The following is a 22,622-nucleotide window of genomic DNA, read 5'->3' as shown; positions in this document are numbered from 1 at the left end:
CTTCAGGGTCAAACCCTAAGAAACTATTTGGTCATGCCACCTACAGGACCTTCCTTATGTTGTCTTTATTCTGAATTTTTACTTAGGTCTTTATTACACTCTCAACATTTGGCTTTTTCTCTCCTCTGATTAGCTACATGCGAGATGTGTGGAATGGTTGGTGTCCGTGACGCTTTTTACTCTAAAACAAAACGCTTCTGCAGTGTGTCATGCTCTAGAAGCTATTCATCGAACTCCAAGAAGGCCAGCATTCTGGCCAGACTTCAGGTAGCGGTACAGACACCATTTTATTTATATACTTACTATAGTCTGTGTGTGTAAAACATGTACATTTGTAAAACTTGCATGATGTTTTAAGATAAGTTTCTTAACACATTAAAATTTTCACATTAGTGATTTTGTAATCCAGAACTCAAAACTGTATCAGCTTGAACAAATTTCTTTGCTCAGCAGAGCAAATTCCAGAGAATACTGACTCCTTATTTCATTTCTGCTGCAGTGGCCCTTCTGCAAGAAAAAGATCAGGAAAAATCTTCAGTCTACATATGTAGTGACTTGAAATTCCATGCATCTCATACCCAAGATACTTTCTGGCTTTAGAGAGCATAAAGGTTTATTTAGCATTGTTGTGCTTTGGTTTTGAGGGTTTTCTTAACTATATAGATTTGCAAAATGGGTTTTGGTCTGTTCACTTAAAATATTAATTGAATGATCATGAAGGTATTTTTGTAATATTCAAGAAAAGAGATAGAAACGTCAGGAAATACCATTATATCCTATCACGAATTCATTGCAACAAATGCCAAGAAATTGCATTGGTATAAATTACATGAAAAGTTCTTCCTTTTCACCTGCTTTTAAGAGCTATCTTTTTTTCAGGTAAACAACATTGAATCTATAATGCTGTTCGAGTTGGAATACTAGTACAAAAGTCATCTTTTGGACATTCTTTGCTACTGGTTTTTAAATTTATTTAATATTACATGTAGTTTTGTGATACTTAGTCAACTTCCATTCTGTGGTGTTCTAATTTTAGTTACATGTACCAGAGATATGCTACAGACCTATTGAAATTGCCTGATGGGAGTTTGGAAAGACTTTATTTACTTAGTTTTTTTTGGTTTAGGGTAAACCTCCAACAAAGAAGGCTAAAGTTCTACAAAAACAACCCTTAGTGGCTAAATTAGCAGCATATGCTCAGTACCAAGCAACTTTACAAAACCAGGCAAAGACTAAAGCAGGTAATGGCCTATGAACAGAGCTGAAACAAATTCTTGGTAATACAAGATTTGTGGCTCATTAGCAGCTTCCTAAATAAAATAACTTTCTCTTAGCAGCTGTCCCTGTGGAAGGTTTCAGCTGGGGTAACTACATCAGTAGCAATAGCTTTACAGCAGCTCCTGTTACCTGTTTTAAGCACGTAAGTATTTTTCAATATGTGCTATCCTTTTGTGTGTGTGTGCATGAGAGAGAGTCCATGTCAATTCTTGAATTCATTTTTGCAAAACATTCATATCTGAGTATGTTTCATTGCCTTGGACTATTGTTGTGGTTTAACACCAGCCAGCAACTAAGCCCCCACCCAGCTACTCACTCACTCCCCCCCCCCCCGGTGGGATGGGGGAGAGAATCATAAGAGTAAAAGTGAGAAAACTCGTGGGTTGAGATAAAAACAGTTTAATAGGTAAAGCAAAAGCTGCGGTCGCAAGCAAAGCAAACCAAGGAATTCATTCACTCCTTCCCATCGGCAGGCAGGTGCTCAGCCATCCCCAGGAAAGCAGGGCTCCATCACGCATAACGGTGACTTGGGAAGATAAATGCCATCACTCCGAACGTCCCCCCCTTTCCTTCTTCTTCCCCCAGCTCTACGTGCTGAGCATCACGCCATACGGTGTGGGACAGCCCTGGGGTCAGCTGTCCCAGCCGTGTCCCCTCCCAGCTCCTTGTGCCCCCCAGCCTCCTCGCTGGTGGGGTGGGGTGGGGTGGGGGGCAGAAAAGGCCTTGACTCTGTGCAAGCACTGCTCAGCAGTAACCAAAACATCCCTGAATTATCAACACTGCTTCCAGCACAAATCCAAACCTTAGGCCCATACCAGCTATTATGAAGAAAATTAACTCTATCCCGGCCAAAACCAGCACAACTATGAAACTTACATTGTAAACTGTGTTAGTATGACTGCTTTTTAGATAGGTATGTTTGTTTTTATCTGTCCTTTAAAACCATTCTGAACACTATCAGTTACTCTCATCATACATGCTCTTGTAAAGAAAGGAAAAACTAAAAGGAGGACTCTTAAACACTTGCGAAGTTATTTTTCTCCCATTCAAGGTGCAAAATCATCAAATGCACTACAGAGTATCAAACCAACCATGTCATGCAATATTAGAAAGAGTTACAAAAGGCTTTTTAAATTGAGTCAGGCTTGCTCCATTATGTTGAACTGATCTTTTGGTTACATATTTGGATTTGGGATTGTTTTCCTTCGTTTTTAGTCAGATTCTCCCTGTCAGTCGGGCTGCCAGGTAGTGTAGAAATAGAGGAAAATGAAGGCTTTTTATAAATCTGAAATTAAAGAGGTTGGTTTTCTTTGTATTAGAGTTACAAAAATTCCAAACAAAAAGTCCTCAGTCGTTACAGAAGGTAACTAGAGGATGAGGAAAACACTTAGCACCATCTGTCTTTAATGTGTTTTTTAAATTCCAATTGTTAGATCTTGCTTAAGATAGTGTCAGGACTTTCTATCTCAAGTAAAAACTTACTGACAAAGTGTTTTATCAGCATACTTGTTTTTTTTTATTTGGGAAGTTGAAGTGTTCCATCTTCTTACAAAAGTCTTATTTTGCCCAAAATTAGCTGATGAAAATTGCAATCAAAACAAACATTTTGTTTCGTGGAAGTTGTCCATAAGGGAGAAGAGAGACACATTTTCTGTCCGGTTCTGGAATTCATGCTGAGCCCTGTCAACTCCTAGAGCAGTGGGAGCTGAGGGCTCTTGGCAGTTGGCGCCTTCTGAATAGCACCCTTTATGCTTAGAGGCCTTAACTATTGCCCAGAACAGAGCCTCGCGTTAGTATAGCTTCATGAATTTGTATCGAATTCCACGTGCTTAAGTAAGCATGTTTGCACTTTGCTTTCACAGTTATGTACGCGCTATAATAAGTCATTTCATAAGTACGTATCAAGAGGTATTGTTTGATAATGTGGGCTGTGCTCTTGTAACAACAAATGCTTCACGATGTATGGCACCCTTCGTTAGGATACAGCTATGATAGTTAGGTCACTGGTAAACTATGCTATTACATTCCATATTAAAATGAGTTATGTCATCCTTTCTTACTGCTCCATTCATGAAGTTGAGTGGTACACCAGTAGCGTGAACAGATACAGTGCTAATGTTCGCATTTTACCTTGAAAATTTTCACAAGCTGCATGGCAACAGTGCTGCGAAGCCTGAATGTTGTTTCTTTTCTGTCCCCCTTTTCCTTTTTTGTGCAAGTAAAATGCAACTCCTACAGTCTCCTTTGGAGATTTTGACTTCTTTGGTGGACGTTAGTTAGTGTTACAAGGGTCTGATGTGCTTTTAGTTTTACTATAATTATTTCTTTGAAAAATATTATTTAAACCAGTGAGAGTCTGAAAACACATTAGTAGTCCCTTGTGAGATCCTGCTCTCTCTCCCCCACTCTCTGTTGATAATTAAAAGAAACAATACTCTTTTTGTCTGTCTGGAAAGATTATTGCTATGTTTTCTGTGTGCTATATTGCTTTGATTCGTAAAAGTTTGTAGTAGCTGATGTTTGTTTACCGTCCGTGTTATGGATTCCATGCACGTTGTGTGTGTCCGCAAGATGGAATATATGAAGCTTATTCTGTTCAAAACAGAGGTTTTGAATTGACAGTAGAATCATGACATATCTACCCTTAAATTTGTTATTAGATAAAATCTGTATCTCGTTGTACTGGGTCTATCGTATGGATATTTCATGGGGAACATTGGGATCAATATTAAAGAAAATTTAAGGGAATTATAAGATGTGGGATTTGGCTTTATTGATTATTTTTTAATAACCTGGCGTACTTCAGTATTTCAGGTCTGACGTAATTTTCCCAGATCAGTGGTTTTTTTGCCTGGGGAGTTATCTCCTCTTCAATTTAAAACAGTTACATTTTAGAATTAAAACGTTTAAATCTTGAAGTTCTCTCTATCTCTTTCTCTGTGTGAGAAGAATTAATTTCAAAGTCTTTTGATGCCCTTAATGTGGCTTTCGTACTTCCCTGTTACCTTCATTCCAGACTTCAGCGTTGAGCGTCATTACCGAAACGCACTAGCAACAGTACAGCTGTGCCCACCTCGGAGTTCAGTACGCTGACACAGAGAAGCCGCTTTGGTTTCTGTCATATAGGAAGCCTGTGACCAAGCCAGAATTACAGTTTGTGCACCTTGCAGCTTTTTTTTTTCCAAATTGCGTTAATCAGACACACAGCAGTAGCTGATGCAAGGAGGAAAACACTTAATTTAATGTTTTTCATATTGTCTCATAGCTTAGTAACATACAATGTGCTCACTGCTAACCTGCGTTCCAGTTTCATTTTCTTCTGAACAGTTTTTACTTTTTTCTGTACTCGGTTTTATTGGCCTAAATCATTCCTAGAAGTGAAAGCCCATGCAGTGCTTTGAGTCGTTTGTCAGTACTACTTAACGTACAACTTAATGCACAATTAATAGTAACTATTCTTTTCCCCTCTGTTGCTAGCGTGATGCACATTTTCTGAAGTTAAGAATTTTTTAGTCTTTCTTCCAGTTTAATCCAGAGCTGAAATATTTTCATTCTTTTGGTTTCTTTTGTTATTAAAATGAAGAAAGAAATCGTTTGCTCTAAGGGAGCATTTGCAGGGTTTTACGCTAGGTGGCAGTGCTGTGCTTTGGACTGTGTGTTTGGAACCGTTTGGCACCCTGTCTTTGGCATTACCTTTTGTGGGGGTACCGTTCACACACAGGGTATCAGCGTAGTATCCTTATGCTTCAGGGGGTGGTAGCATCCCTTTGCCATTAAAATCCTGATTCAAGTTTCAAGTCTGAAATCATGGCAATGTCGATGCCATCCCAAACTTTTAGAAGCCAATAATTTAACCCAGGAGATCTTTGTTCAGCTAGGCACGTGGCGATACTTAACCTTTAGGTGCTCCTGTCAAACAGGACCTTCCTGATTGCAACTTACCTTGCAGAGAAGGCAGCTGCTGCTCACAGATAAACCCTCCCAAGTCATCTCCCGGAGCAGGAAGCGATGAACCAGATCTTCCTTGTTTGGGAGTGACATGAAGTGGATCTCTTCGTCATGAGTCTGAAAGGTAAATTTGTTCTTACCTGTAAATTATGGTTCTGCTAGTTCGCACTATGCCAATCCAGACTTCAGAGTTACCCTTCCAGCCAGCAGATGAATAAGACTTAACACTTACATAGTGCTTTGTGAGTTTTTCGAAGCACTGTGCAAACATTGATTGATTAATCAGATGAAGGCAGAGAAGACATGAAGGAAGATGGCTGTTACAGCCTTGGTTTATCCAGTCTTCCTTCCTTAAGACTATTCATAATGAGTGCAAAAGGAGAAGATGGCGCAGTATACCAGGTATACTGTAAACCATCGCTTCAGGACAGTAATGTTATCTGGCATTTCAGTAGTGATGCTACACAAGACGGCGTCGTTCTTCTAAAGGGTGAGCCATATGGATTGGTGTAGGAGAACTAGCAGAACCAATATTTTCACAGACAAGGACAAATTTAACTTTCTGCTATTTCCCTCTATACCAATCCACGTTCTAGAAATAAAAATTTGAGACATTTCCATTGCTGGTTGATGTGAGGAGAAGTGTTTTGATATACTTTTCTCTCTGCATCAACTGAATAGATGAGCAGGCAGTACAATATATTTCAGTTACGTGCTGCTGGACTGTGAAATTATTCAGCAGTGCTATTTTTGATTGTTTGGCCTCATCCGTATCTCTATACAAGGCAATGAGATTTACTAAAATATGCAGTTTGAAAAGTTTATTTCCCCAATTCACTTTAAAAAGCTACACGTCAATTTAGAGATGATAGCGAATATGTAATAGGACTTGATTAAGAAGCTGTATCTGCCTATTTTGTGTGTGAAAATAAGCCATCACCTTTCAAGTTGTTGTTTTCTCTCTGTCTGCCAGGTGGCAGAAGAGCGCTCTGCAGTCTAGGCTGGTGTAGATGGGACATAGCAGAACATGAAGAGACCAGGCTTCAAGAATAAGAAACTGGCATACTTGCAATAACTTTTTTTCCTTTAATAGTTAAAACTAGTTTTAAGTTTTGCATGTCTAGCCTTAAATATTTTTACTAGTGAAGGGTATCCCTTTTTAAGATAAGTTTGGCCATTAGTGCTGCTAGTTGGGTATTGCTGATTGCCAGCAAAATTTCAGTCTTGTGATTTCCAATCATTCACGATTAATCCAACTTTCTTCACTTGTGGCTCTCCGCCAAAATTCAGTGAAATTGGAGGCTGTTCCTACTGAGCTGTTACGTTCTCTGTTTGTGTGAAGAGCTTTGTAAATGAGACCCAGCCTTAGAATACTGTCTGCCCGCTACGGTACAGAACCAGGGGATCCTTTCGGTTGTCCCTGCGATACTTGGATATTCTCTGAACTGATAAGAATTTAGTTTTCTCAGAACACCTTAGAATTGATATGACTGTTGTTCTAAAATACCCTAAATCTGAATCTTTCCCTTCTTGGTGATCTCTAGTTTAATGTAGATAGAATCATTTTCCATTTTGTTACCAATATAACTTCAGTTGAGTCACTTTTAAGGTTTTAGATTCTCCAGCACTGTCCATTTCTGATATCTCTGCCGTCTTTGACTGTCTTTTCATGATGCTCTGTTCAACACAATGGTCCTCTTGAGATAGCAAACTAAATGTGATTTTTATCACCAGTTTCCCCAAATCTGTAATAGTTCATCAAGCTTGTATTTCTTTTTGTTGCTAACACATTAGTCTAAGCCTTCAGGACAGGGTGTGAGGAATCTAGCTGCGCGTTTGCTCTTGCATTCATTAGAAAGGTGCCACTCAGCCTTCTGTTCTTTTTGCTTGCTTGATGGAATGATCGCGTGCAGGTGATAAGAAAGCCTGGTCCTCTGAGAGGCTGTGAACCAGTGGGTGGTAAACCCCACCATAATAAATCGTCAGAATAGATTCAGGAAATAACTTTTAGGCATTTTTTCAGGAATGCTTCTGATTTACAGAATGTAAAGATTTTGATGTCTGTGGGACAGGTGTGAATTTAAAGTACCATAATTTTCTTGCAAGTAGAATTGCAGAGGAATTATATCATTCTTACTAAAATCAGCAGCATGCACCTAGTTGAAATGTAGTAGAATAAAGCTGACCTGTGAGTATATGCAATTTGTGCTTGTGCTTTACAGATTTTTAAACTTGGAATCCTATAGTTTTTGCAGGAAATACACAGTAATAATTGTATACAGTTACAATACTACGCATAAGGTTCCAATCAAAACCAAACTAGGTTTTCATAGAACAACTGTTTTCTAAACATATGTTTATGTCTTATCCTGTATAGTGATTGTTCTGTCTTTTTAAGTCACTTGTAAAACGCTAATAGAACAACAAAAAAAATCATTTTCATGTGGTGAACTGGTGACTTTTCCCCCCCTACCTTAAATGATAGGCACCTATGGGGACATGCTGGGGTGATATCTCAGAAGGAGTGCGAGTGGAGGTTCCAAACACCGACTGCAGCCTACCTACCAAAGTCTTCTGGATAGCTGGAATTGTAAAATTAGCAGGTGAATATATTTGAGTTGAAATTATTAAAATAATCAAAGTAACTGTGTGCAGGGAGCTAATAATCTACTTAGTGGTCACCTGGTTAGCAGAATGTTGACACTGGTTAGGTTGTCAGAGCTGTGTCAATAGGTTATATGTTTTAGTACTGTCACTATGTTACACAGTTTTACAGTGGCTTCAGTGAAGCTTGAGAACACCTGGGCTTTTTTTATATTGCCTCAGAGTACAGTAAGAGCAGTGCAGACTGAGGAGAGAGGCAATTGTATAATAGCTGGCAAGTAAGCCTCGTTATACGAATCTTTTCTTGGTTAAAAGTAACGTTAAAAATTCAAGGTCACATAGCTGAGATATGAAAAAGCAGATACTGTGGGTAATTAATTTTGTCCTCCTACATATAACTTCTACAGGTTTATAGTTAAAGAACTTTTAATTAAAATTTGACTTACGTGGTAGCACACGCACATTTATCAACGTAATCCATTCTGTGCATTAATAACATGCAGCAAGGTGACGTAAGAATAATGTTCTGTAAAAAGTTCTAGTCTAGAAAACCCGACGTAATATACATTATGATTGGTAAAGAAATATTAATAGATCTTTTATAATCTTGATTAATTTTTGTCTTTTTTAAATGGGATTGCTTTCTTTCAGGCTACAATGCGCTGCTAAGATACGAAGGCTTTGAAAATGATTCGAGTCTTGACTTCTGGTGCAACGTTTGTGGGTCTGACATCCACCCAGTTGGTTGGTGCGCAACCAGTGGGAAGCCCCTAGTCCCTCCTCGAAGTATGTAAATAGTAGCCCTACTGGTTGAGATAAAAGTCTTTATTAATAAACTAAATTTGCTCATGGTTCAGATATCAAAGTATTCTTTCTTTCAACAGTTATGGATAAATTATTTTAACTTTTGGAAAAATAAGGACTTGACTGATGCTGAAAGCGTTTCTTGGAGTAGCCCATCTGATGTGACTTAAAGTTCTTAAGATCAAGGTGGAAGCGGTTAGCTAATCAGTGATGTGAACATGCACCGATTTTATTTATATTTCGTTATTAAATTCTTTGCCCTGACGTACCCATAAACTTAATCTTGGGTAGCATTCATTCTCTAAAGAGGTTTTTGTCATAATTGTCATCCAGGCTTTTTAACAGTCATCTGGGATTTCTTCTTTACATATTCCAGACTCTAATATTGTCTCTAATGGACACAATTAAAAATCAGTGGCTTATTTTTTCCCCTTCATTTGCAACAGCCATCCAACACAAATACACAAACTGGAAAGCTTTTCTAGTGAAACGACTTACTGGTGCCAAAACACTTCCTCCTGACTTTTCTCAGAAGGTAAGGCTGATGCAATGTCAATGATGTACTATAAACGAAATTGCAGCACAATGTGAAGAACTGAAGTATTTTACAATGGCACATTAGCTCCTTTTATAGTGAAGATGATACAGTAGTTTCTTCCCTGAAATACAGTTTTCCTTGGGATCTCTGTTCTCCATTTATGTCCACACTTGTCAGTACGTATTTGGAAAACTGTTTCTTCTAGCAGAAAGTAATTTACTTTAAAAACTAGCTAGTCTATTTTAATTTTAAAATACCCCAATTAAAAAAAAAAAAAAAGTGCTGAAAAGCTACCCTGTGATACGTAAGAAAAATTAAAACTGATTTTTCTAATTCAGGAATGATTTTTATCATGCACTATTTCAAGAAACCGAACAAAATGTATTAACATAGCACATATCTAGATGCAATAAAGTACATACTTTTAAATGTTAGTATTTTTCATCTGCTCTGGAGTAGATTTTTTTTTTTTTTGCTGTCTTTAAGTCATGTCTTTAAGTGTGGCAGATGCCTGTGTAGTGTGCTCTAAGTTTATTTACTAATATTGTGAGATGGTACCTAGCTTTTAGTAGGAATATGAGACTTATTTGTTATCTTACACTGCATCTAATACTAAAAAAAAAAAACCCACCACCAAAACCAACAAAAACAAAACCACAAACCTTTCTGCAGTTGTTCATTTCTATTTAAAAATTGGCTCAGTTGGAAGCCAGATTAAATTGGCAAGATCTCAAAACTGTGAGGAGTTCATAATGGAAATGGCAAGTGACAGATACTGATTTTTAAACAGAATGTATTGTCACCAGGGAGATTAACATCTATTTCCATTCTCTTTCTTTCTTTTTGGTATATTATGAAGAAATATGTTTGTGAGTGACTAGCTTTAATTATGTTGAAGGTTTGTTTTCCATGCCTTTTATAATAAAGTATTTTAATCCTATTTTTGAAGTGCTACGTTTTGAGTGGATGACAAAGCAAAAAACCCCATCTTGGGGGTTTTTTTTGTTAAAATTGTTTCTCAAGATAATTTTATTCATTGTTAACAACTGAACAAACTTTCATTAAGTCAATGGAAAATTCCTGTGATCTATGTGAGAATTGTATTAGGGGCTGTACTTTGATACAATTAAAGCATTGTAGCATCTATTCTACTTAGTTTTCTGAAACATTTCATTTTTCCCCATGTACAATGAAATGTAAGAGAAATAATTTGTGTCATTTTTGCAGGTTGATTAACAAGTACTTGAATTAAATGAGAAGTGCATTGATACTGCGCTATAATAGCAAAGACAGATGACAAAGAGAAAACTGTATATTCTTACAGAATGATTTTTTTTTTTTCCTGTTACTTTAAGGTGTCTGAGAGTATGCAGTATCCATTCAAAACTTCCATGAGAGTAGAAGTTGTTGACAAAACGCACCTTTGTCGAACAAGGGTAGCAGTTGTGGAAAGTGTCATTGGGGGACGGTTAAGATTGGTGTATGAAGAAAGCGAAGACAAAACCGATGACTTCTGGTGCCATATGTACAGTCCGCTCATTCATCATATTGGTTGGTCTCGAAGTATAGGACACAGATTCAAAAGATCTGGTAAGCTGCTTGTGTTTTAGAGGTGTCTTTGTGGGCAGCATTGGCTCGGAGAAGACTGACTTAAGCAGTACTGTAGTACTGAGTAGTTAGGGCAATCAAGGACAGTGCTACTTACCAGAAATAATGTCTCTAACAGTGCCGGGGATTCCCCTTGGAAAGTAGTATTCAACAGTTGGCTAAAACCGGCTACATACATGTATTTAAAGTGATTATATATAATTATATAAACAAATCTATAATTTTCTGTCATAACATAGTGTGAAGTAGTTGACTTGCCAATGTTTTGCAAAAGCTTCTGTGTATATTTGTATCAATTTTGTTACATAATCAAGTGGTCTTGTAAATATTGGATTTTTTTTTTTCCATAAATGAGATTCTGTTATGGAGGTAATTCAGGTAGAAGTCAATAAGGAAAATAGATGGATTATGTCCTCGAGACTTTTGTGGTAGTCTTATTATAACTGTGGCCTCCCACACCAATAATATGATTGCGTTGTGCTAGTTAACATTCAGAAAAACATACCGTCTGCTCTATTAACAAAACTTCTGAATAATATGTACTAATATTCCTTGCAGATATTACAAAGAAACAGGAGGGACATTTTGATGCACCCCCACATTTATTTATGAAGGTGAGTTTGCTGGCAAGAACACTGTTTTCTCAGTTGACTGAGGACCTTTAGTTCCTAGTGTGTGTAAAGCAGACCTGAAACTCTGCGCCCAGCACAAGCATTACTTTTTTTTATTCAAACCTAATTTGGTCTCCTTGACATAAGCAGAGACGATAGAACAGGTATTTCAATCTGTTGCTTTGACGGTGTGGGGTTATATTTTGTTCCAGGGTTAATAGATTCTTAGCTTCTGGTCCTGTTATGTGATTCTTTAGGTAAAAGAGGTTGACGCAGCTGGAGAATGGTTTAAAGAAGGAATGAAATTGGAAGCTATAGACCCCTTAAACCTTTCGGCAATATGTGTGGCAACTATTAGAAAGGTAAGGAAACAAATGTGTATTTTGGGAAGGTAGATAGGAAACTTTTATTCACTCACCTTTATTCAGGTTTGAAACAAAAAACTTGAAAACATAATAAATGCAGTTCGTTCACACAGTGAATGTTTATGGAATACGTCCATTAATTCTTTATATACCACTGCTATGAAAAAGAATATTCATGTAACTTTTTTTTTATTTTGTGTTACTCATGTAACTTTTTTTTTTCTGTGGAAATTCAGCCTTACCTTTAATTAGAATGTAGTATGTTTGTGAGATTAATTTGCTGGACAATCTTCTGCTAATTATACCAAATGTTTTGCAACTGTTCAGAAAGAAACTTCATCTTGCTCGCTTGCAGAAGTCTATGAAGACATTTTAAGGATGTACTTTTTTCCTAGCTTGATTGAAAGGGATCCCATCCTTGTGAAATCTCTTTTAAAAGAGGAACAAAATGTAAAAAGTAGCTTAGCAGAATTGCATAACCTTACCAATGAGGAGCGTGGTTATGATTTCAAGTCTTTTTTTCTTATTAATGGTGTGCAGAATATCCTTGCAAGCTAAAGAGTAGACTGAATTATGAAGCTTTAGAAGTAGAACTGATGTTCACAAGAGAAATAAACTAGAGAGCAGAAAAAGGAAATGTTCATCTCTCATAACTATGCAGTTAAAGGTACATTTGACAATAGCACACACCATCTTGGAGACAGGTATGAGTTGGGGTTTTTTGTTTTGTTATAATTGAATGTCCTTCTAAGTGTACTTCCATTATTATTGAGTTATTTTTCACTCTTTTGAAACATGGCATGCTTTCTTTCTAGCCTTATCACGCAGTTAAAGGTATTTAATGTAAAATTTTGTTTTTCTTCACAAAGGTTTTAGCAGATGGCTATCTTATGATTGGGATTGATGGCTCAGAAGCAGCAGATGGGTCTGATTGGTTTTGTTACCATGCCACTTCCCCTTCTATTTTCCCTGTTGGTTTCTGTGAAATTAACATGATTGAACTAACTCCACCCAGAGGTACATATAGCATTCTGACCACATTTTATTTTGAATATTTTTCAGTGATATTGTATGTGCCATATGCTTTGTTTCTTAACTCAGTCTACAAAATTCATGTCACTTTTTAGGACTTTCTCAAGTCTGAAACCAATGCAACAGCATAACATCAAAGTAATCTAAAACAGAGATAACAAACTTTTCATTTAGAAAAAGTCAAATTGAACATCTGATTGATTCTCTGGCTAAAATAATTTGCTTTTGCTGTGAGAAATTGAGGGTAGTTGCTAGTTGAATAGTATATCCATTAAGTGAATGGGAAGTATGCTAGTCACTGAAAGGACTGTTCAGAATATGCCATTGCTTGGGAAGCCCTGGCCACCAAAAGGATTAACGAAAGGATTAAAGAATCTCAGACTTAGGCTAATTCGCAACAACACCTGTTAATTTTTTGAAGAATGTGCGCAAACTTGAGCTTCGAGGAAGCAGCCGTTAGAGCTGTATGCTGCGTAATCCCTTCTGTGAGAAAAAGCTGTCTGTCCACTAGCACGTATGCCTACAGAAGACTGTATTGCCTTCATTTTCCATTTTGTTGTCTTGGTCTAGCAGTTTATAAAGAGGATTGTAACTAGCTGGGTAACAGCAGATAATGATGGTTTTCTATGGATTTTTTTCTCCATTCTCATTCTTGCAGGCTTCTACTTGAATTTATTGAATTATTTTTCTAGGTAATAACTACAAAGACAGTGTAATGCAACACGAAGAAAATTAATTTCATATCATTTTCATTATTGCACACTAATGAATCTGTCATCTTTGAGTATGTGGAAAGTGCAGTTGGACAGATTTACTATTTTTTTTTTTTTTTTCAGTCAACTCATTTAGTGAATTTATTGCCTAGAAATTCATGGGCGTAATCACCCCTCAGAAATATGTGGTGCAAGAGTCTCCTGCAATAGGAAGAGTTTTTGTGGGAGGAAAAAGCATGCATATCAATACATATCAATCAATTTAGAAATAAACACATTAAATCGATGATACAGAATAGGAAAAAACCTCCCTTCTATGATGAAACTTTTCCTCTTCAAACACTACTTACACAACAGTATGTGAATTTTGTTGTTAACAGATTTATGATACTTCTGTGTTTCTTGTATCGTGGCAACCTTGTTCTTTATCTACGTCTATATTTTCCCTTTTATTGCAGTTTTCCGTAACAGTCCTGTATCATCCACTGAGAGGCGATTATAAATCACTCGTGCAATAAGCTAAAAGTCATTTGAAAGAGGAATTAACAGGAGTAAAATACAGGACATAATGCACATTAACATACTTAATAGGATCAAAGCAATCAAAGCTTCTTGGCTCTTACGAGAGGTGTATTTTGCTTTCCAAATTTTGGGCTTGAAAATGGACAGTTTCTTAATTCTGATTACTCTGACAAGGACCACGTGCACATATCTCTAGTGTGTGTGGCGAGAAGTTAATTAAAGGACTTGCGTACAAATACAGTGGTCTAGCCAGAGGAACTGTGCATTAAGACGAAAAGCATTAATACGTAGAACTGATACATTATTACCCTTATTAATTGTTAGCTATCCAGCTACATTTGTTCATGCAGATATTACATACCTCACGTGAACACCCTTTTCCCAATTACATTTGGCAGTGTGGATATCTTAAATAAGTTGCTGTGAAATCATTGGACTTTGTAAGCTCGTTCCTTCCAAACATCTTCATCTCATGCTGAAATCAGTAGAAGACGAAGATGCTTAGACACTTTCAAGAACAGGATTGCATTTTGGGCTGTGAGTGTTAGCCACCTCCTGAGCCTGGCCCTGCAATACTGAGCTACGACTCAGCGGGAGCTCTCCACCCCCGCTTAGATGAGATCCAGCCGTTCCCCTTAGCTCCCCGTGCCATGCCCGCTGCGCTGCAGTCTTTTCAGAATGTCTGCCGTGGCATACTGCTACAAAGGAATCTTTCAAGCTATTGTTGCTCCAGCTCGAATTTGAGAATTGTTGGGTTAAGCAGTTGTAGAAGTTGCCCAAAGTAAAAAATAGTCCTGCGTGTTTTATGCATGTTCAGTAGATGAACAAAAGCTAAATATATTTGAGAGATTATTTTCTTCCGTTTATAATAGCTTTTAAGATTGAAAAAAAAATCTTGTAATTTTCCATATTATTGCTATTTTTAGCCTTATTTACGTTTTAAAATATCCATGCTTGTTCTTACCACTCTGTTCCTAACAATTCAAGTGTTTCAATAGTGGAGCTCTTTCCCCACAGGAAAGACACTGGATGTGCTTAATTTCATGATCTGTTCTGGGTCATTTGTGTGGGGCATTGTAGAGATCAAGGACCTACGCGGACAGAAAGCTTCAATTACGAACGATTAATCTCAACATTGAATGACACTTTCTATATTATCCAGAGGTTCATTCACCTTGTTTGTTGCAAATGGGCAATGTCCAGATGACTGTCTTGTCCCTTAAACCAAAGCTCAGAGTGGAAGTTTCTGATGTTAATGTTTTGCTTCTTTGTTGTCTTTTTAGCCATAACACAGTGCCAATATACTATTTTTGTTGTTGTTCTTATGCATGAAGTTTGCAGCTGATGTATGAAAATGTTGTTTAAAATTCACAGGTTATGCAAAACTCCCTTTTAAATGGTTTGACTACCTCAGGGAAACTGACTCAATAGCAGCACCTGTAAAGCTTTTCAATAAGGTAATAAACATTATACATGTGTATTTAAATTGTAATTAGTATTATCTTTAAATTTCTGTCTGTGTAGTCCGTGGGATTGACCCATTTCATTAAATCCAATTTTGAAAAGCTAAGACAACAGACACTTTTAAAAATAAGAACCATTTGAGTATATTAAGCTTGAATGTTTCTGAAATGTTGCGTAAATACAGGGGTACGTGAAACTTCATAAATGATACTTGGTATTTTCCTACATTAAGTTGAACGAAATATTCACTTCAACACTGTGCTTAAACCATTTTAATTAACACGTTTGTTTACTGATGTTTGCTGCCTTTGTGTTTGCTTTTCCAGGAAGTTCCAAACCATGGCTTTCATGTGGGAATGAAACTGGAGGCTGTTGATCTGATGGAACCTCGCCTGGTGTGTGTGGCCACAGTAACTCGCATTATCCATCGTCTTCTGAGGATACACTTCGATGGGTGGGAAGATGAATATGATCAGTGGGTGGACTGCGAGTCCCCAGACCTCTATCCAGTGGGATGGTGTCAGCTAACTGGGTATCAGCTACAGCCTCCAGCGCCACAGTGTAAGTTCCTGTTTTGTAAGCGATGTAACAGTTGCTTACTGGTCCTTGTTCGTGTGTGATGGTTTTGCTAACTTCATCCTTTTCAAGTTAGGTCACCAGGCATAACAAAAATAGAACAAATTCTTGCTAATGCTTAGAAATACACAGTTCTAGTCTCTTCCACCTTGACTTTTAAAGTTCTTCTGGGCGTTTCTGTGGCCACTTACTATTTTTTAATGCCAGAATATGCTTATTTGATCCAGGGAAAAAGCCTGTTTCTTACTCATCAGTTCTGGTTAATATCACTGAGGATTTTTATTGCTTTAAGATTGCAAATATGTACGCTTTACATACTGAATTTGAGGGAACTCAGTGTGTGCATAGCTATTCGTGCGCGGAAGTATTTATGCGAGAAGACTATTTTATTTAGTGCATCAAGACTTGTCCTGTCAGGTCAATTTATACGATAATAACTGATAACTGCATTTCGAGAACTGTTAGTTGTTTAATAGGAGAGTAATAGTAGTTAGTGTTAGTAGTTTTATGGGAGGCTTTTCCCACAATAAAGGTATTCTGCCTTCGTTCAGTCACTAAGGAGAAATTCTGGAGCTGTGTAGCAGCTTTGACACATTCTGAAGTGTTTTTCCAAAATACTAAACTTTAATTTTGAATTCTTAATTTTTTGCAGCATCAAGAGATAGCCAGTCAAGTTCATCAAAACAGAAGAAAAAAGCTAAATCGCAACAGTACAAAGGACATAAGAAAAGTGGGTGACAAAGTAGTGTTTGCACTTTTCCTGTTGTTTAAAAAGTTTGTGGTCTCTCCCTAAGTCCCTATTCTATTTGGAAATATTTGTGTGTAAACAGGTGTTATGGTTAAAGGTGCAGTATGCCATAAAAGGAACCTTTTCATTGAGAATAACCATTTTTTTTATAACTTGCAACAGGGTCGATGTTGCTGATAATAATCTGTATGAATTGTAGGTGGACAACTGTTACGATATTTTTGGTATTTGGACACCATTTTAGTTAAATAATACATTGACTGTATAGGTATACTGCCTTATACAAAATACTCAGGTATCAACACAGTTAATTCTGTGTTTTGTATCACAGGTGTAGGAATAAGAACCAAGTTACTTGGATCAGAAAGAACGAGTTGTAGGAAATTTAAATTGCCATCTAGCTGGTTCCTTTTTAAAACAAAAAAGTTACTTATTTGCCAGTTTTTTAGATGAGACATCTGTGGGAAGCTGTATGTAAATAAAACTTGTATATGATTATTTTCAGAAATTATAAATAGCGTTGCTGTATGTGACTATTCTTGTCACAGTAAAACACAGTAATGATGTTTTTAAGAATCTGAAGTATTCAGGTTCTTTCCATAATTGTTTCCCTCTAGATCAAGTTATCTTCAAAATTCACAAGCAATTTGAATTCGCACAAATGCACATTATGCATTCCTCCATATTTTTATTTCCACGACTCTGTTAGTTTAGACTGAAAATCTGTTTTGTATGAGTAAAATAAAGGGAGTAGAGGCAGCCAATCGTAAGAGGACTTTGTGCCTTCTCCCATCGTTCTTCTCTGGAAATCGGATCCATCTGTGTTCTCTCCTCTAAGCAATATTGGAGTTTCATAGGGCAGTTTTATTCCAAAGGTTCTCAAGCTGTTTTTCCAATAATTTGACAATTTTGAAAGGCAGCTGCCTCTTGAGTCAAGAGCAGCAGCAACGTGACAGCCATTGGACAAGAAATGCATGTGCAAGAGATGACATGGTAAATAAGAACATAGGATAAGCCTATAGTGTGAAGTGCTACACAGTTTTTAATGATGTTTAACTCAAGATTTTACCGTATCTTTTTTAAAAAAGAATGAATTACAACTGGGGGACGGAGGGGGTTTTTTCTGCCACATAAGCAGGAATAGTTTGTCTTGATAGAAGTAGATGGTCTACTTCGAGACAGCCTAACTATGTATATTACATCTGGAGCATCAGCTCGTTATGCTGACTCATTCTTTTGGTGTTTTCTTGGAAACAGTGGAGAGTTGGAAAGAAGGTGCAGTATTTACACTGCAGACGTATGGGCAGATCAGCTACAGAAAAGGGTCTATTGATCTGTCATCCTGAACTGGCCCTGCTTCTTTGTCAAGATATTTTCTAATAGGACAGCCTAGCAGACAATCAAATCAACAGTCTTGTTGATGTTGAAAGTTATTTTACCTGCAAGTTAGCAAACTTGACTAACAATAATCTTAACAGTCCTTAATGTGACATTAGGAGAGATTTTATTGTGTGAAATACTCTTCTAAGTGAGAACATCAGACCTTTCTTACCATTGGAATCTGTATCATCTTGACTTATTTAGACTTGTTTCCAGAGAGTTTTGTTGCTCTGAGAATTGAGTTCATCCAACTATAAAATTAAAATTTTAAGGCACATTCCCTGAAAGATGGAACACTTTCCCCCCCATCCCTTAGAAACTCACTTGGAAATATACAGGCTGTTGAAATCCAAACTCTGCTGTTGGATGTGAGGTGTAGCTGCTTTGCAGCTGTTCGTAGGAAATCGTATTTCCTGACGATGAATCCTTATGTGGTCTTTAAATTCTGGACAGCCTTATCTTACAAAGCATTGATCACTTTGACTTCAATATTACTGCCAGTGCTATGATCGGAGACTCCCAAAAAGCGATGTGGATTTCTAAGGACTGTCACGTGCCTTTGGCCACTTGTCTTAGATAAAGGAATAGATATGGGAGGAAAGTACTGGCAAGGTGAAAGATTTCATGAAAATAAAGCTTTAAACACGGTGAGGGAAAAGAACTCTTAAGTGAGTCTGACGCTCATTGTAAAGTCTGATTAAATGGACCAGTTGCTAGGTTGAATTGTGCAAGGTGAACTAACTGCCCCTAAGAAAACTCTTGCATAAAACCTAGAGCAGGGGTCTGCAGACAGATGCTGATCTATTTTAGAGTAATCCAATTTCAACCAGAAGAGTTATAATTTTTTTTTTCATTGAATTAATCAGCTAATCTTGAAGTGATTTGGGAAAAAAAAAAAAAATCGGACAGGTTTGCATGAGCTAAAAAAAAATCTGTCATCAATTTCCCTTATTTCAAATCTTTTTCTCTTTGAGTGGTAGTTTGTTGTATTGAAATAAGATGCATCCACTGATTTCTGTTCCATCACAGATCTAGCTATCGGGGAAGGGCCCATTGACCTGGGATAGGAAAAAAGGTATCTTCATTCTGAGTAGGACCTGCAGCTAAACTCTGAGTTAGGTCTACCCTGGCTTCCCGCAGTGATTTCGAGAATTGTGTCAAATGAGATTACAACTTTGTTTTTATCTGGGGCTTTCCCCGTGATAGAAAAATTGACCTAAATGAAGAGCTGTGCAGCCGTGCTGCAGTTGTGTAGAACTAATGTGAGGTATTAAACCCCTTGTCTTCCTGGTAGATTTGTGAATGGATGGATTAAGGCAAACTGGAACCTTCTGCACTAGTCATTGCAGAAAGCAACTTGTGCTGTTTTGGTCTTCGGACGTAAAAAGGAGTTGACCAGTGAGTGCCACAGATAAAGCCGGTGCCGGGGAAGTTCTTGCAACCTCTTGTTAGCTGCCTCAAACATTGCACTGTTTCTTCATTCTGCTGTTTGAGGAAATAAACAGTCAAATCCAGATCCTGTTCAGAATCTTGCAGCAGTATTTTTTTTAAATAGAATTCAGGTACAGAAAACCTGCTGATTTGAGAATATCTAGAGAAAGTTATGAGTGCTGTTGCCTTAAGCTAGGGAAAGATGGCTATATCATTAATTACCTTCGTGTAGGACCTGTTCTTGGATAAGTCTGGTCTGTCTGAGCAGATTTTGTTTAGCAAGCTATGCTAGACCATCCTGCTCCTTCCCTCATCCCTGTCCTTCCACCTAATACCTCTGCAAAAGTTTCTTGATCTCTCTCTGACAGTGACACAAACACTGGAAAGGAAATTCCCCTTATCTGGTGCCGTAGGAAGGAGATTTGTTCTAATGGACTATGTTCTTCATTTCTCACTAACCTGAAGTAAGTGTGGGCTATGGAAACAAGGAAGAACTTCTGATGGCTTTCTTTTCTCGACTGTTTACTCAGTACTTTGAAATCTACTTAATCATCAAAAGGAGATGAGAGAACAAGGTCATGAAAGGTTATAGTTGGCTGCCTCCTACATCGTTACTCTTAATAGGTTATGGCAACAGAAGTGCTGAGTCACAGGAAATAATACTGAGAAAATGTTTTCTGTAGTCTTTTATTGTTCAGCACTTGTAAATAAAAATAAATAGAAAGTCTTATTTTGAAAAGGATTTCAATCATAAAACTGTGTAATGCGGTAGTAGTGCTTTCATGGTAAAGTAACAGGTGATTAACAAGAAACTCTGTATATGTCTTAATTAAACTAGATTATTTTTAGCACAGAAGGGTGTTACTTCCACATATTTTTCTCGTGTACTCGCAACGCACTCCGGAATGTCTCTGAGTCATTCTGCTGTGTATAATGATGCAGATTTCTAATGCCGTATTTCACCTCCTTACCGAGGCCATTGAGAAGCGAGTAGCATGTATTCAGCGAGAAGCAGAACAGATTACGTAGTGAACTCTGCCATAATGGGATCATGGTAAAAGAGAAGAAAGTCAGACTCCTGTTCTGCTGTGTCGCTACAGAAACTAGTATAACCAGCTAAATTAACCCTCAACACGAAATGGGAACAATTTAACAAGCATTGCATCCAGCCATAATGTTTTACTTCTCAACCACAAAAGAATACAAGAGAAGATTTTAAGAGATCTTGGTTTAGGAGAATTTCTTAATCCATAAAAACAAGTAAATCTGGAGCTGAGAGTACAGCTGTGCTTTTTTTTTTTTTCTCCTTTCTTTAAAATCTACAAAGGGCAACATAATGTTCATTTCCCCCTATGTCATCATGACTTACAAGTAGTTAATGAGCACACATTTAGTAATGAAGATAGAAAAAGTAAATGTCAGGTTGTTACCCCTTTCATGTAGAGGCTGATTGTTGTACAGATGTTCCTAGGACTTCTTTTAAGCATCATTTGTTATTGTTAACTGTTGGGAATGCCCAAACATTGGCGTGGTTACTGATACACAGAGCACGAAATAATTTTCTTAAAGCTATAACAATGTCTTTGGCCTATTTTTAATAAGGAGACTATCCAAAAGGGAGTAGAAATTAGCTAGCATCCTGCCTGGCCTTCAATAAAGCTGATATTTTTTTAGATTTATTATGTTGCTATGCAAGCAGCTTGTTGTGTTGACAGCGAACCCATTCGCTAGCATTTGGATTGTAAAGATATGCTTATTTTACCCTTTTTAGTTTTCTACTTTTAATTAGAATATTTTATAACCGTAATGTGTTCTGTGTGCATGCAAAATACCAGGTGGACTGTTTGAATTATGCCTTGGGCCTTCTGCTTTGTCACTGCCTTCCCAGCCAGCAGCGTGTCCATCATTGCTGCTTGCTTCTTATTCCAAGGAAGGAAGATGAAGTCGCACGTAGTTTGTATGTTTGCGGGATACTTTCCGTGTCACTTGTTAATTTCCAATTGCAAGCGTAAGTTTTTGCGAGTGCTTTTGTGACTACTTGGTAATCACTTCCAGTTTTGTTTCCAACAGTGTTTATTTCAAGCCGGTAGGATTTTGTGCCGTGTTCCTACTGGTCAGAAAGCTGTGCAGGTGAATACTTGAAGGGTAACTTACCAGTTTAGCTAGACAATTCATTAGTAATGTAGCATGCAGTATCTGCTCATATTGTCTGCTTTCTAGTAGGTGTATACATTGGAATAAGGTTATTGAAACAACAATGTGATCTCAACATTTTAAAAGCTGGGATTCTGTAGACAACATTCTGCCTAATTATGGTGTTCTGTCTCTGAAAGGCTCATCCTGAAGTCTCCTTGTAAAAGGAATATTGAAGCATGGTGATATCTTTAGCGTCTGCATAATCTAGTTACCTTTTCTCTTCAGGGCTAGGGTTTTGTTTGTCGTGTTGTCTTTATCTGACAGTGCTGAGAACATTTAAGCATTAGCAACCATAGTTTGGATACAGCTGAAAGCAGTGGAGGTGTTGTATTACAGTGCTCGCATCCCTGATATTGCAGAGAAGTTTCCTTGGGCACAGAATCAGAGCATCTTAGTGGTAAAGGAGGAACACGTTAATAATTTGCATGGGAAATGTTTTATAACATTTTTTTCATGAGTGCGATGTTTAATAATTTGAAGGCATTTCAGAAGATATTTTTTCTAAACACTGAAATGCTCATTGGTGTTTGTAAGGCACTGTAAAAATGGGAAGCACCATTCTAAAGTAATTAAGAGTATGTATTTTTAAATTAGGTTTTTGGAGGTGATAAACTTTGTCTGGACTGGGTTATTTCCCCACAACCATCCCTTCTGCCTCTGCTAGGCACACACGGAAACAACTGCAGTTTCAGACTGAGCCCCTGTGTCTTGGGTGTCCAGGCAGAGGATTGTACATTGACTGTGCAGTGCGGCTGCAGCAGAAGCCATTTACGGCGTTTGTATTTCATTGATAAGAGTATGAAC

At 37.5% G+C, this 22,622-nt stretch overlaps 1 protein-coding gene across 12 annotated transcripts in view; it reads left to right on the top strand.

The window, feature by feature from the left end:
- Positions 1-22,622, top strand: part of MBTD1 (mbt domain containing 1) — a 39,983-nt gene that overhangs the window by 9,058 nt on the left and 8,303 nt on the right. For 7 of the 12 annotated variants that reach the window (XR_015703203.1, XR_015703202.1, XM_087750671.1 and 4 more), the window contains 13 exons: positions 134-273; positions 1,127-1,241; positions 1,335-1,420; positions 7,712-7,829; positions 8,482-8,616; positions 9,081-9,169; positions 10,528-10,762; positions 11,339-11,394; positions 11,649-11,753; positions 12,626-12,773; positions 15,398-15,480; positions 15,814-16,048; positions 16,716-16,793. Coding sequence is in view for 10 of the 12 variants with exons in the window: in XM_087750671.1 (XP_087606797.1) it covers positions 134-273; positions 1,127-1,241; positions 1,335-1,420; positions 7,712-7,829; positions 8,482-8,616; positions 9,081-9,169; positions 10,528-10,762; positions 11,339-11,394; positions 11,649-11,753; positions 12,626-12,773; positions 15,398-15,480; positions 15,814-16,048; positions 16,716-16,793 (1,623 nt within the window). In the remaining 2 variants the exon portion in view is untranslated. The remainder of the gene's footprint in view (positions 1-133; positions 274-1,126; positions 1,242-1,334; positions 1,421-7,711; positions 7,830-8,481; positions 8,617-9,080; positions 9,170-10,527; positions 10,763-11,338; positions 11,395-11,648; positions 11,754-12,625; positions 12,774-15,397; positions 15,481-15,813; positions 16,049-16,715; positions 16,794-22,622) is intronic. The other 5 variants (XM_087750677.1, XM_087750674.1, XM_087750676.1 and 2 more) reach the window with 3 other exon arrangements.

This window comes from Nipponia nippon, unplaced genomic scaffold, assembly GCF_047370975.1.
Source record: "Nipponia nippon isolate SJK-2023a ecotype South Korea unplaced genomic scaffold, ASM4737097v1 scaffold_14, whole genome shotgun sequence".
Lineage (NCBI taxonomy): Eukaryota > Metazoa > Chordata > Aves > Pelecaniformes > Threskiornithidae > Nipponia > Nipponia nippon.
This window is presented reverse-complemented; position numbering and strand designations above follow the sequence as displayed.